This window comes from Bos grunniens, chromosome 3, assembly GCF_055505025.1.
Source record: "Bos grunniens cultivar Pamir isolate PY7600 chromosome 3, Bosgru_T2T1.0, whole genome shotgun sequence".
Lineage (NCBI taxonomy): Eukaryota > Metazoa > Chordata > Mammalia > Artiodactyla > Bovidae > Bos > Bos grunniens.
Genome location: NC_141167.1, coordinates 120691785 through 120706743, shown reverse-complemented (window position 1 = coordinate 120706743; position 14959 = coordinate 120691785). Strand labels below are relative to the sequence as shown.

The 14959-nt window shown below is 40.5% G+C and overlaps 1 protein-coding gene across 9 annotated transcripts in view; it reads right to left on the bottom strand.

Annotated features, from left to right (window-relative positions):
• The window catches only part of POU2F1 (POU class 2 homeobox 1), a 204640-nt gene that overhangs the window by 48587 nt on the left and 141094 nt on the right, over positions 1-14959 (bottom strand). For 5 of the 9 annotated variants that reach the window (XM_086393908.1, XM_086393909.1, XM_086393907.1 and 2 more), the window contains 2 exons: positions 5966-6066; positions 1638-1691 (listed from right to left, as the gene is read on the bottom strand). In XM_086393908.1, the coding sequence (XP_086250034.1) occupies positions 1638-1691; positions 5966-6066 (155 nt within the window). The remainder of the gene's footprint in view (positions 1-1637; positions 1692-5965; positions 6067-14959) is intronic. The other 4 variants (XM_086393904.1, XM_086393912.1, XM_086393910.1 and 1 more) reach the window with 2 other exon arrangements.

The following is a 14959-nucleotide window of genomic DNA, read 5'->3' as shown; positions in this document are numbered from 1 at the left end:
AATTTTTCAATAATTCTTAATTTTTAAGAAGTAATGTGGTCTTCCACTAGTTGACAGAACTTTTCATAAACACAAATCCTTACCTCTGGAAATAAGGAGGAAGGGAAGAGCATATTTTCAACCTATGTTTACACTAGACAGACCCTCTATCTCAACATTTTGACATGTCTTTGGTGGCCAGTGTAAAACTTCCCTATATACCATTTCAGAAATTGATTATTTGACCCACTGAACTTTTCAACTAATCTTTTAAAGAACTATAAATTTAGCATTCCCTCATCAAGTAACACGCAAGCTTAGAGGGAAATGCTGAAGCCAAGAGGGAAAGAGAATATGATCCTGAAAGGGGCACTGAGAGAAAATTTTATGGTAATTAAAACTGGTTATGCAGAGCATTAAAATTCTGCCTAGATTTGCATATTTCCCACCACCTGTTTTGGGGACTGCAGCAAGGCTAATTAACATAAAGGCTCTGATTAATTCTGCCAGTCATTGAGAGATAATTACAGTGCAAGACTGTAAACATTCCACAGTGGAGATACAGCCTGTTTGCCAACATCTCTCTAAGGGATAACAGTTTGCCATGGCAACCAAGGCAATTTTCCACCTCCTCTCCCTCAAAAAGGAAGGTCACATTATCTCCTTTTCATTTCTCTTCTCGTCTCCATGTGTTACTAGGTCCATATTTCACTTGGTTTCATGGAATGCTCAGTCCAAGGTCTTTAGTCATTAGCAACACTGAAATCAACCTTCCAGAATACTGTTTTTCTCTCTTGACTGTTAGTTACCTAAACACTATAATGAAAGGAAGCAGCAGGTTGACTGAAGTATTATGGAGTAATGCAGAAGAACTAAACTTTGCATGTTATGTTGAATGGTTCATAGAAACAAAGCACCCAGATTTCAGTTTTGTCTTTAAATTTGACTGTATGAAGCCCATTAACGTTCAGAAATAGGTTTAATTGCAATTCTCAGATTCATGACATGGCAGAGCAGAGAAGAACCTTGTCAATCTTCTAAACTCGTCCACTTAAATACATGCAGTTGCCCCTTGGTATCTACAGAGAATAAGTCCCAGGACCACCCCCACCCCTCCAACCCCCTGCCTCAGACACCAAAATCTGCAGATGCTGAGGTCCTTCACAGTCAGCTCTCTGTACCTCCAGATGTGGAACCCGGGGATAGGCAGGGCTGACTGTATAAGAAAAAATGAGCCCCAGGAGGAAACGTGACTTGCCAAAATTCACACAGCTAGTGAGTGGCAGAATGAGAATTCAAATCTAAGACTTAGGTCTCTCATTTTATTGTTCTTCCCTCTAATATAATGTTTTCCTAAGATATGCAAAATGATAAATGGCTGTACAACTTAGAAACATTTTTACTGAACTTCCAAATAAAACCTTGAAAGTAGAATTTTCTTGTTCACCTTTGGACATTCACAGTGATGTAATATAAAATGGATTTTTATTAATGGCTTTGATTATCATTATTTGAATTTTTATGAGATTCAGTAAGAAAAAAAGTAATACTTCTAAGTATTTTCATTATAAAATTATTGCATATTCATTACAGAAAATTAGAAAAATACGGTAAAAATGAATAGAAAAACTGATCCCCAGTCCCATGTCCCAGCTCACCTGTACATTTAGAGACTGAGCAGCAGCCTGTAAACTTGTTCCAGCGAGCTGGACCTATAAAAGTAAAGCAACTGGGGAAATTCTAATCGAATACTGTTGACATCCATCATTAGAGCCTGTCATCAACAAGTCTCTACAAACGTGTGTTCTATTTAGAGCCAAGCATATGAAGAGGTTTACTTTAAGGAGTTGAAACTTTATGGAAAAGCTCACAGTACCTCCACCTCCCAGCAGAAAGTGCTGTTAAAATTTCCTCTCTGAAGATGTTTTCCCACACTAAATCTGCATCAGCAGGCCTGCCACACTTGTATTTAACATTCCTTACATTACATCGTTAGTACTCACAGGATACTTAGTTTCTAAAACCTTAACTCATCTTCCACATTGTGTTAAAGAACATAGAAGCAGGCTACTTATAGACATTATTTTTACCCTTAAAAACAATCAGAATTATCTACTCATTCTAATTTCAAAATTTCATGTATATAAAAGTAAAAATCTTATAAACACACACACACACACACATCTACATAGTCAAGTCCTTAAAATATTTATTGTCATAATTCAAAAATCCTGGCTGAAATAAAGAATCTGTCCTATAAACCACATATGAAAGTCTGTGAGAACAGTTAATACTAACACTTCACACATTCAGAAAGTTCAAACCATGGTGATATTAAAATAAGGGTCATCATGTGGCAACCATGATAATAATAACTGATTTAGGCAACTGTCACCAATGGGTGTTCTAACTAATGGGTGAAATTTAAGGAGTAACATGATATTTACATATGCTCTCCCTATCTCTCCATAGATATTTATTAATTACAAAGGGTAAAATAGTGGGAAAATCAGGAAGACAAGTGATCACAGTTAAAGCCACCAGTAATGATACATGTTCCTCCTACTATGATGCACTTAGAAGAATACAATATTATTTACAGTGTATTTCCCTCTAGTTCTAACCGTGATGAAATATCAGTCAAATCTAAATTGACCAACACTATATAAAACAACTGGACTGTTACATAAACTAGGTTTGAATAAATGGAAACCTACCCTAGAATGGCAGCAGTGGGAATTAAAAGTAGGAAACATGAAAAGTATTGCAAAAGTACTACACAGCATCCTGGAAACTGACTGGATATAAATGAAGAAAAAACAAGTTACGGATTATTCCAGGGTTCAAATTTGGAAGGCTGAAAAATTTATCATTAACATGATAATTCCATTTTGGATTTAGCACACAGCATCAAGACTTCCTGAACTTAAAACTTCTTTGTGATTTTATTTCAATCATGATGTTTCTGGGTAAAAATTTGTTGAGGAATACAAATCTTACAGTATCTCCTTATTAATTATGAGGAAGATAGTTACCTTTATAGTAGACAAATTTGAGACACTACCTTAATCAAATGATCAAATTCAGTACAGAATAATGGGACAAGTTGACATGTATGCTGCTGCGGCTGCTGCTAAGTTGCATCAGTCACGTCTGACTCTGTGCAACCCCACAGACGGCAGCCCACCAGGCTCCCCTGTCCCTGGGATTCTCCAGGCAAGAATACTGGAATGGGTTGCCATTTCCTTCTCCAATGCATGAAAGTGAAAAGTGAAAGTGAAGTTGCTCAGTCGTGTCCGACTCTTAGCGACCCCATGGACTGCAGCCTACCAGGCTCCTCTGTCCATGGGATTTTCCAGGCAAGAGCACTGGAGTGGGTTGCCATTGCCTTCTCCTGACATGTATATACATACACAAAATGTATGTGCACAAACACAGACACATAAAGCTTATATGGTAACATGGTAACAATTAGTGATACCAGATGAAGAGCTTTTGGCTGAAAACTGTTCTATTGTTATTCAATTTTCCATAGATTTTAAAGTTTTCAAAATAGAAAGTTGAAAACAGAAAGTGAGAGCATCCCTTTACAACTCCATTTAGCTAGCTCCCAACATCCTTTGGGCTTCCCTGGTGGCTCAGATGGTAAAGTAACTGCCTGAAATGCTGGAGACCTGAGTTCAATCCCCGGGTTGAGAAGATCCCCTGGGATAGACATGGACCAATGGACTGGTTCAAACTAGGAAAAGGAGCACGTCAAGGCTATATATACTGTCACCCTGCTTATTTAAATTCTATGCAGAGTACATCATGTAAAATGCCAGGCTGGATGAAGCACAAGATGGAATCAAGATTGCCGGGAGAAATATCAACAACCTCAGATATGCAGATGATAGCACTCTAATGGCAGAAAGCAAAGAGGAACTAAAAAAGAACCTCTTGAAGGTGAAAGAGTGGAGTGAAAAACTTGGCTTAAAACTCAACATTCAAAAAATGAAGATCATGGCATCCAGCCCCATCACTTCATGGCAAATAGATGGGGGAAAAGTGTTAACAATGACAGATTTTATTTTCTGGGGCTCCAAAATCACTGTGGATGGTGACTGAAGCCATGCAATTAAAAGATGCTTGCTCCTTGGAATGCTGAAGCTGAAGCTCCAATATTTTGGCCACCTGGAAGAAGAATTTGGTGAAGAGCTGACTCACTGGAAAAGACCCTGACGCTGGGGAAGATGACATCACTGACTCAGTGGACATGAGTTTGAGCAAATTCTAGGAGATAGTGAAGGACAGGGAAGCCTGGTGTGCTGTAGTTCCTGGAGTTACAAAGAGTCAGACATGACTTAGCGACTGAACAACAACATTCTTTAAAACCTGGCTTAAAAATCACCCTATGATAAAAATCTTACAATATGTGAGATGAGCTAATCATTTCTTCCTCTGTACTCATAAGTTTTACCATCCATTCATTCATTTGTTCAACAAATTACTGAACATCTATTATTTTATGTCCATATGTGCTTTTCACCGGAGAAGGCAATGGCACCCCACTCCAGTACTCTTGCCTGGAAAATCCATGGACAGAGGAGCCTGGTAGGCTGCAGTCCATGGGGTCACTAAGAGTCGGGAATGACTGAGCGACTTCACTTTCACTTTTCACTTTCATGCATTGGAGAAGGAAATGGCAACCTACTCCAGTGTTCTTGCCTGGAAAATTCCAGGGATGGGGGAGCCTGGTGGGCTGCTGTCTCTGGGGTCGCACAGAGTCGGACACGACTGAAGCGACTTCGCAGCAGCAGCAGCAGTGCTTTTCATTGAACCTCCACCACTAGTACCATCTGGCACTACCAAAATCACTAATGCTGACCTGCACAATTTGTATACTAAACTGGTTCTAGGGTTTATATGAGGTAAAGACCAACAAGTTGTACAAAGTAAAGCTCTAACACATAACTGTGAACATAAATCAAGCAGTTGAGACACATTCCTAATCTGTCTCCCAAATGTTTTCATTGTTTTATTTACTTTCAATTTTCAAGCAGCTCCCATATCCCTTAACTCCTGGAGAGTCAATATTTGTTTTTATATTCCTTTTCTGTTTACTTTAATGATAACATATGGATGATAGATTTAGAGCCTGCTTTAGACTTAGGAGAAATCATGTAACATAAGAGTAATAAAGTTGAACCACAAACCAGGATGTTCACAGTCAAACAAAGCCTCTAAGTGGTTCAGTTCAGTTCAATCGCTCAGTCGTGTCTGACTCTTTGTGACCCCATGAATCGCAGCACGCCAGGCCTCCCTGTCCATCACCAACTCCCGGAGTTCACTCAGACTCACGTTCATCGAGTCGGTGATGCCATCCAGCCATTTCATCCTCTGTCGTCCCCTTCTCCTCCTGCCCCCAATCCCTCCCATCATCAGAGACTTTTCCAATGAGTCAACTCTTCGCATGAGGTGGCCAAAGTACTGGAGTTACAGCTTTAGCATCATTCCTTCCAAAGAAATCCCAGGGTTGATCTCCTTCAGAATGGACTGGTTGGATCTCCTTGCAGTCCAAGGGATTCTCAAGAGCCCAAATGTAAATGGTTTGAAATTGCTTTAAAGAAGGAATACGAGCTGTGAACTCAAAGTCTTACACAGCAGGTCTCAGGCAATGGGCGTTAAATCATTTTGGATGACTTTGTAATTTACTATTCAATACTTTCAGTGATTCACCACAGACCACACTCACAAAACAGTAACCCAGTTGTAAATGTATCTGTTCAAACAAGGAACTCTTTTTCACACAGCTGTGGGGTCAACAGCTATAGTCAACTAAGTTAAAGGATTCCCTAGTAACCATTCAGAACGACACGGTTAGATGCTGGTAACACCACGTTTAAATCAGCTTTAAAAGTCCCACATTCTAAAATAACTTTACTAAGCCCTAGCATTCCATGTCTGCATTTTTCACTCTCACTCCTAGCTGAGCAGAACAACATACCTGATGGAGATGTCCAAGGAAAGCCTGGGCCTGGGCTGTTGAGATGGCTCCTCCAACGGGCACAGGCTGCTTCTGAAAGTCCAGACCATTGGTTTGTGTGCCTAGAAGGCAAGCAAAATAATATAATTATTGAAAACACAAAAACTGAAATAAGCAACGGACTTTTCTTAAACAGGTGCATTTATCAGGCACCTATTTTGTACAAGCATTTTTCTAAGTACCTCCAAGGAGGTAAAGAGATTCAAAAGGATGAAGAAATACAGTAAAATGATTTCTCTTCTAAAGATAGAACTGCAAGACATGTACATGAATGCAGATAAAGGTTAAGAAACAAAAATATGAATAATAAATCATAATCATAAAATCATGTTAGTTCAAAAAGTGAAAGCAGCACTTAGAGCAAGTGGGATCACAACAAGCATGAAACCTACGGTGGCCTGAAGAAGAGATTATCATCATTACACTGCTGTAAAGACTGGTAGAGACACAGCTCTTATGGGAGCACCAAGGCTGTCTTCTAGTCTCTCCTTTCTTGACACATGGCTTGGACAGAAGAAATTAACAGGTGATTTTGCCAAGATTGAGATGAATTTACTCTTAAAATGCTTTAATAAATGATAGTAAAAGCAATCATTTAGATAAACAAAATGATTTTATTAATGTATAGATTGCTGCATACACCTGTTAGCAGGGGCTCTGCTATCGCCATCAGTTTCTAACTGTTACGGCAGTCAGTGCCTTTAACTGCTTACATTGCATCTAATGTAGGAATCAGACTAATGTATGGAAAGACACACCACCCCACTACCCAGAAATACTTTCTAAGAGATATACTACATTGTTTTCAAATTACTATGTCTAGATATTATTTAGAAATAACCAGAGCACTCTTTGTAGTGAATAAAATATAATGGACTATGGGAACCTGCAAGAATCATCGAGTCACATGAACACGGTAGTGAGCTTCCACTTTCTACCACTGGAACTTCTCAACGTCTCTTCCTCAGCCTCGTGTATGTTTACAGAGCAGACCAGTTAGAAAAGAACGAGCTAGAAATTTCAGGCAGTATTTCTAAAAGGGAGCTAACTTCTGCCATTATATGTCCTAGCTAACTTTGAGCAAACGCATCATTTTAATAGAATTAATTAGGCAGATCACATGACTCACAAGAACTATTTAAGGTTTGAGATAATTATTTAAAAAGCGAACATGTATTTCACCTCCTTGAAAAATCTCATAGTGATTGTTCTCTTATGGTTTTTCCTAAAGTTTCTCATAGACAGGAAATACAGAACTTCTTACATATATATAATTAATGAAACTAAGAGTACATGCTTGCATCAAGTAGTGTGAGACACTAGTTGAAATAAAATTTACTTTAAATTCCATAAGCCACATACAGAAGTTTCACTATTTATTTAAAGTTGCACATTTTTGTCAATGGCTGCTGTCTCCATCTCGATGCAGGAAATCACTACTTATGTCAAGATTGTAAGACTGTGCACTATTAGAGAAACAAGCTCAAGATACATTGAAGTGAAGTCACTCAGTTGTGTCCAACTCTTTGCGACCCCATGGACTGTAGCCTACCAGGCTTCTCTGTCCATGGGATTTTCCAGGCAAGTGTACTGGAGTGGATTGCCATTTCCTTCTCCAGGGGATATTCCCGACCCAGGGATCGAACCCAGGTCTCCCGCATTGTAGACAGATGCTTTACCCTCTGAGCCACCAGGGAAGCCTCAAGATACATTAAATAAATCAACAAGGCTAAAAGAAGATAAGATTTTGAAAAACAGAGATAAGCACTTAGAGATTAACACATCACCAGTTGAAGAAGTCTTCCAGAAACAAATATTTCACTCTCATGGAGACCATAAAAATTCCACACACTGGTTCCATTTTCGAGTTCTCATAAAAATAAGAACAACAAGCTTTTTGTAAATCACAAAGAAATATACAACACAAGTTTGACTGATTTCTGGTGTACAAAGCCTATTCCAGTGGCCTACACATAATGCTATTTAAGTACTCTGCTCTTCCTCTTGGGGGTAAGGAGGGGTGGCATAAAGTTATGGTATCCAAAGCATGGTAGGATCAAAACATTGAGATAACAACTCAGACAACCAGAGATCTAAGATGCAAAGGCACAGATTTTTTTTTTTTTAAGTGCTGAGGCTCCACTGGGATATGAGAGGTAGAATAAAGTACATACTGCATAGAAATCATTCTCGTAAAACATATTCTGAGCTAAAGAAAGGAGAAGGGAACAGATACACAGCCATACGCAGGCATATCCTAATCAGACTTCAGTATGAAGACAGCATGGAAAAACAGGAATCAGATCAGAGATCAGTCACTTAGTCATGTCTGACTCTTTGCGACCCCATGAATCGCAGCACGCCAGGCCTCCCTGTCCATCACCAACTCCCGGAGTTCACCGAGACTCACGTCCATTGAGTCAGTGATGCCATCCAGCCATCTCATCCTCTGTCGTCCCCTTCTCCTCCTGCCCCCAATCCCTCCCAGCATCAGAGTCTTTTCCAAAACAGGGACGCTGGGAGCCAAAACCAAATGTGTGCCTGAGAAAATAGCAGCATTCAAAGGAGCAATCAGGGAAACTAAAAGGTTGGGGGAGCAGGCTGAATTACATATGCAGATTAACATACGATACAGCATAGAGTTAACCCAAGTGATCCTGAGGAATTTAGAAATGACAGAGGTCAGAGCTAAAGAACTTGTAAGGTTATCACTAGAACAGTATTACCGAGGTAAACTTCAAAGATCTTGTATACAGCACCTCCTTGTCCCACTGGTGAAGAAACAGAGATTAAGGAATCTTAAGTGAATTGCTCAAGATGTCTGAGCTAGTTGGTGGAAGGGCTAAGACAAGGAATGGGTTCCTGATTCTGCATAAACTCACTCACAGAGAAAGGATAGCTGAAATTAGTAAAGTAAAAAGTCTATTAATTAAGAATGGATATACGTATAGATCTTCCTTAATTAATGATGGGGTTGCTGCTGCTGCTGCTAAGTCACTTCAGTCGTGTCCGACTCTGTGCGACCCCACAGACGGCAGCCCACCAGGCTCCCCCATCCCTGGGATTCCCCAGGCAAGAATACTGGAGTGGGTTGCCATTTCCTTCTCCAATGCATGAAAGTGAAAACTGAAAGTGAAGTCGCTCATTCATATCTGACTCTTCGCGACCCCATGGACTGCAGCCCACCAGGCTCCTCCATCCATGGGATTTTCCAGGCAAGAGTACTGGAATGGGGTACCATCACCTTCTCTGAATGATGGGGTTCCGTTCTGATAAAACCCTTCCTAAACTGAAAATATCCTAAGCCAAAAATGCATTTAATACACCTAACCTACAGAATGTCATAGCTTGGCCTGACCTAGCTTAAATGTGCTCAGAACATTTTTATTAGCCTACAGTTGGGTAAAATCATCTAACACAAAGCTTGTTTTATAATAAAATATTGACATTCTCATGTAACTTAATGGAGAAGGAATATGGCAACCTCCTCCAGTGTTCTTGCCTGGAGAATCCCAGGGACAGAGGAGCCTGGTGGGCTGCTGCCTATGGGGTCGCACAGAGTTGGACATGACTGAAGCAACTTAGCATGCATGCATGTATTGGAGAAGGAAATGGCAACCCACTGCAGTATTGCCTGGAGAATCCCAGGGACAGAGAAGCTTGGCCGGCTGCCGTCTATGGGGTTGCACAGAGTAGGACACGACTGACGCAACTCAGCAGCAGCATGTAACTTAATAAATAATGTAATGAAAGTGAAAAACAGAATGGGTGCATAGTGCTGAATGGTTGTAAGTGTATCAGTTGTTTCCCCTCCTGCTGCTGCCCAGCACCCAAGACAGTATCCGTCACCAGCCTAGGAAAACATCAAAATTCAAGATTCAAAGTATGGTTTCTACAGAGTCCATACTGCTTTTGCACCACCATAGGCTGGGACTGCGTATAGAGAAAAGGTTGAAGATAAGAGGGGACCTAATTAGGATATGTAAAGACAAAGAATCAGAGGAAGCAGTTAAAAAGTAGGAAAAAGCTCCCTCAAGACTAACATCCTCAGGAGCCAGAGAAGAGAAAGTTGCAAGGATGGGGTACTATGATCAAATGGTACAGAAAATATAAGGACTAAGTACTGAGAAAGAAGAAAGAATGGATCAAGAATTAATGAAATGGGGAAAACACGTAACAGAAATATCAACTTGATTCTTTCAAAAGAATCATATAACTAACAAACTTCTGGCAAAATAAAATAAAAGGAGCAAATAATTTAAGGATAACCAAATAAGCAAAATAAAAAAACGTCACAGAAACTAAAAAGAAGATATTGTGAACTGATAAAATAAAACTTAAGAGACAGGTAACTCTCCAGAAACTTTATCAAGACTGACTCAAGAAAGAAAGAAAGAAAAAAAAAAGGCCCAAGAGTCCATAGCATTTGAAGAAATTGAATTAGTAGATAAAAATATTCCTGAAAAGAAAATGAAAAGTCTAGATTATATTATTCTGCTTGCTTTCAAAAATTCAAGGAAAAAAGAATTCCAATCCTATACAACATTATCAGAGTGTGGTTTAAAAAAAAGGAAATACTTCATAACTCATTTTTATGAGGTCAGTATAACCTTGATACTAAAACTTGACAACGTATGAAAAACAAAAATCATAAATATATGAAAATATCCTAAATAATAACAAAAATAATCCAGTATGATAAAATATTGTGACTAAGATGGATTTATTCCAGGAATGCAAGGTTGGTTTCGGGCTAAAAGAAATTCAAATAATGTAAGGGGGATGGAGAAAAACATTTAGACAAAATTCAATATCCACTTATGATAAAAATTCTAGGTGTAGGAAAAGAAAGAAGCTTCTCTAACTTGACAAAGAGTAACACTAAATGCACTCACTTTAAGATTAAGAACAAGATCAGGGTGCTAGCTATTGGAAGGCTTAGTCAGCAAAATAAGGAAAGAAAACAGTTAGTTGGGGTGAAAAAAACGAACCTCCTTCCTAGATAATTTGAGTATGGATATAGAATATCCTAAGGAATGTAACATATAAGATGTTTACAAAGACACACAGATGGCAGAGCAGAAGGATGTGCACTCATCTTCTCATGTGGGAACTCAAAATTGCAACTCGCTGTGGAACAATCATTGACAGGAGAATGTGGGATCTCACCAAAAAAAGATATCCCACGTCAAAGGGCAAAGGAGAAGCCCCAACAAGACAGGAAGAGGGGCGAAATCACGGTTAGAATCAAACCCCATAACCGCCAGAGATGCCTGGAGGGCTCAAAGAAAACCTTGTGCGCAACAGGAGAGCCCACAGACACTGAGGCAGACCTGCCTCTGGGTCTTGAGTGTCTCCTGCGGAGGCACCGGTCAGCAGTGGCCTGCCTCAGGGGCAGGGGCTCTGCTTGTGGCAGACCTGGGTCACACAGTGTGTGGCACAGGCCGTTTAAGAAGAGGTCGCCATGAACCCCGCCATAGAGTCGCCAAGCAGACGACTGACAAACTGCAGAACAATTATGCCAAAGAAATCCTCGCACTGATAAGAAAGTTCTAGGACCCGCAATAGACTTCCCAACCTGGGGATCGGGCAAAGGGACTGAGAACCCCCAGGCAATATGACTTTGGAGGCCAGTGGGATTTGATTACAGAACTTACACAGGACTGGGGAAATAGACACTTGGAGGGGACAAACAAAACCTTGTGCGCACCAGGACCCAGGAGAAAGGAGCAGTGACCCTGCAAGAGACTGACCCAGACTTGCCTGTGAGGGTCCAGGAGTCTCTGGCGGAGGTGTGGGTGCACACTGGCCTGCTGCAGGGTCAGGGGCACTGAATACAACGGTGCCTGTACGAGACCTTTTGAAGGAGGTCGCCATTATCTTCATCAACCCCACCATAATTTGGTCTCAGGTCAAATAACAGGGAGGAAACACAGCCCTGCCCATCAACAGAAAATTAAAGATTTACTGAGCACGGCCCCGCCTGTCTAGTACAGTTCCCCCCACAGTCAGCCTCTCCCAACAGGAGGCTTCTATAAGCCTTTTATCCTTTATCCATCAGAGGACAAACAGAATGAAAACCACAATCACAGAAAAGTAATCAAATTGATCACATGGACCACAGCCTTGTCTAACTTAATGAAACTATGAGCCATGCCTTGTAAGATCACCCAAGATGGACTGAAGACAGACGGGTCATGGTGGAGAGTTCTGACAAAATGTGGTCCACTGGAGAAGGGAATGGCAAACCAGTACTCTAACCTTGAGAACCCCATGAACAGTATGAAAAAGCAAACAGTTAAGACACTGAAACATGAACTCCCCAGGTCAGTAGGTGCCCAATATGCTAGTGGAGATCAGTGGAGAAATAACTCCAGAAAGAGTGAAGAAACGGAGCCAAAGGGAAAACAACTGCAAGTTGTGGTTGTGACTGGTGGTGGAGGTAAAGTCCGATGCTGTAAAGAGCAATACTGCACAGGAACCTGGAATGTTAGGTCCGTGAATCAAGGTAAACTGGAAGTGGTCAAACAGGAGATGGCAAGAGGGACCATCAACATTTTAGGAATCAGTGAACCAAAATGGACAGGAATGGGCGAATTTAATTCAGATGGCCATTTTATCCACTACTGTGGGCATTCTGAAACTCTTAGAAGAAATGGAGCAGCCCTCATAGTCAACAAGAGTCTGAAATGCAGTACTTGGGTGCAGTCTCAAAAATGACACAATGATCTCTGTTTGTTTCCAAGGCAAACCATTCAATATCACAGTAATCCAAGTCTATGTCCCAACCAGTAATGCTGAAGAAGCTGAAGTTAAACGTTTCTGTGAAGACCTACAAGAACTTCTAGAACTAACACCAAAAAAAGATGTCCTTTGCACCATAGGGTACTGGGATGCAAAAGTACGAAGACAAGAGATACCTGGAGTAACAGGAAAATTTGGCCTTGGAGTACAAAATAAAGCAGGACAAAGGCTAACAGTTTTGCCAAGAGAATGCACTGGTCATAGCAAACATACTCTACAAACAACACAAAAGAAGACTCTTCATACAGACATCACCAGCTGGTTAATACCAAAATCAGATGAGTTAGATTTTTGCAGCCAAAGATGGAGAAGCTCTATACAGTCAGCAAAAACAAGACCAGGACCTGACTGTGGCTCAGATCATGAACTCCTTATTGCCAAATTCAGACTTAAATTGAAGTAAGTGGGGAAAACCATCAGATCATTCAGGTATGACCTAAATCAAATCCCTTACAGTGAAAGTGTACAAAAAGATTCAGTGGAAGTGACAAAAAGATTCAAGGGATTAGATCTGATAGACAGAGTGCCTGAAGAACTATGGACAGAGATTCATAACATTGTACAAGAGGCAGGGATTAACACCATCCTCAAGAAAAAGAAATGCAAAAAGGCAAAATGGTTGTCTGAGGAGGCCTTACAAACACCTATGGAAAGAAGAGAAGGAAAAGGAGAAAAGGAAAGATATACCTAACTGAATGTAGAGTTCCAAAGAATAGCAAGGACAGATAAGAAAGCCTTCCTCAGTGATCAATGCAAGAAACGGAGGAAAACAAGAGAATGGGAAAGAATAGAGATCTCTGCAAGAAAATTAAGAGATACCAAGGGAACATTTCCTGCAAAGATGGGCACAATTAAGGACAGAACCGGTATGGACATAGAAGAAGCAGAAGATATTAAGAAGAGGCAACAAAAGTACACAGAAGAACTATACAAAAAAGATCTTTGTGACCCAGATAACCACAATGGTGTGATCACTCACCTAGAACCAGACATCCTGGAATGCGAAGTCAAGTCGGCCTTAGGAAGCATCACTATGAACAAAGCTAGTGGAGGTGATGGAATTTCAATTGAGCTATTTCAAATCCTAAAAGATGATGCTGTAAAAGTGTTGCACTTGATATGACAGCAGATTTGGAAAACTCAGCAGTGGCCACAGGACTGGAAAATGTCAGTTTTCATTCCAATCCCAAGGGCACTGCCAAAGGGCACTGCCAAAGAAGGGCAATGACAAAGAATGTTCAAACTACCACACAGTTGCACTCATCTCACATGCCAGCAAAGTAATGCTAAAAATTCTCCAAGCCAGGTTTCTACAGTATGTGAACTGTGAACTTCCAGATGTTCAAGCTAGATTTAGAAAAGGTAGAGGAATCAGAAATCAAATTGCCAACATCTGCTGGATTATTGCTTTATTGACTATGCCAAAGCCATTTACTCTGTGGATCACAACAAACTGTGGAAAATTCTTCAAGAGATGGGAACACCAGACCACCTTACCTGCCTCCTGAAAAATCTGTATGCATGTAAATAAGCAACAGTTAGAACGGGACATGGAACAAAAGAATGGTTCCAAATTGGGAAAGGAGTATGTCAAGGCTGCATTTTGTCACCCTGGTTATTTAACTTATATGCAGACTACATCATGTGAAATACAGGGCTGGATGAAACACAAGCTGGAATAAAGATTGCTGGGAGAAGTATCAGTAAACTCAGATATGCAGATAACACCACCTTATGGCAGAAAGTGAAGAAGAACCTCTTGATAAAGAGCCTTTCATAAAGAGCCTCTTGATGAAAGTGAAAGAGAGAAGTGAAGAAGCTGGCTTAAAACTCAACCTTCAGAAAACTAAGATCATGGCATCAGGTTCTATCACTTCACGGCAAATAGATGGGGAAACAATGGAAACAGTGACAGACTTTATTTTCTTGGGCTCCAAAATCACTACAAATGGTGACTGCAGCCATGAAATTAAAAGACGCTTACTCCTTGGAAGAAAAAGTATGACCAACCTAGCTGCTGCTGCTGCTGCTGCTAAGTCACTTCAATTGTGACTGACTGTGAGACTCCATAGACGGCAACCCACCAGGCTCCTCCGTCCCTAGGATTCTCCAGGCAAGATCACTGGAGTAGGTTGCCATTTCCTTCTCCAA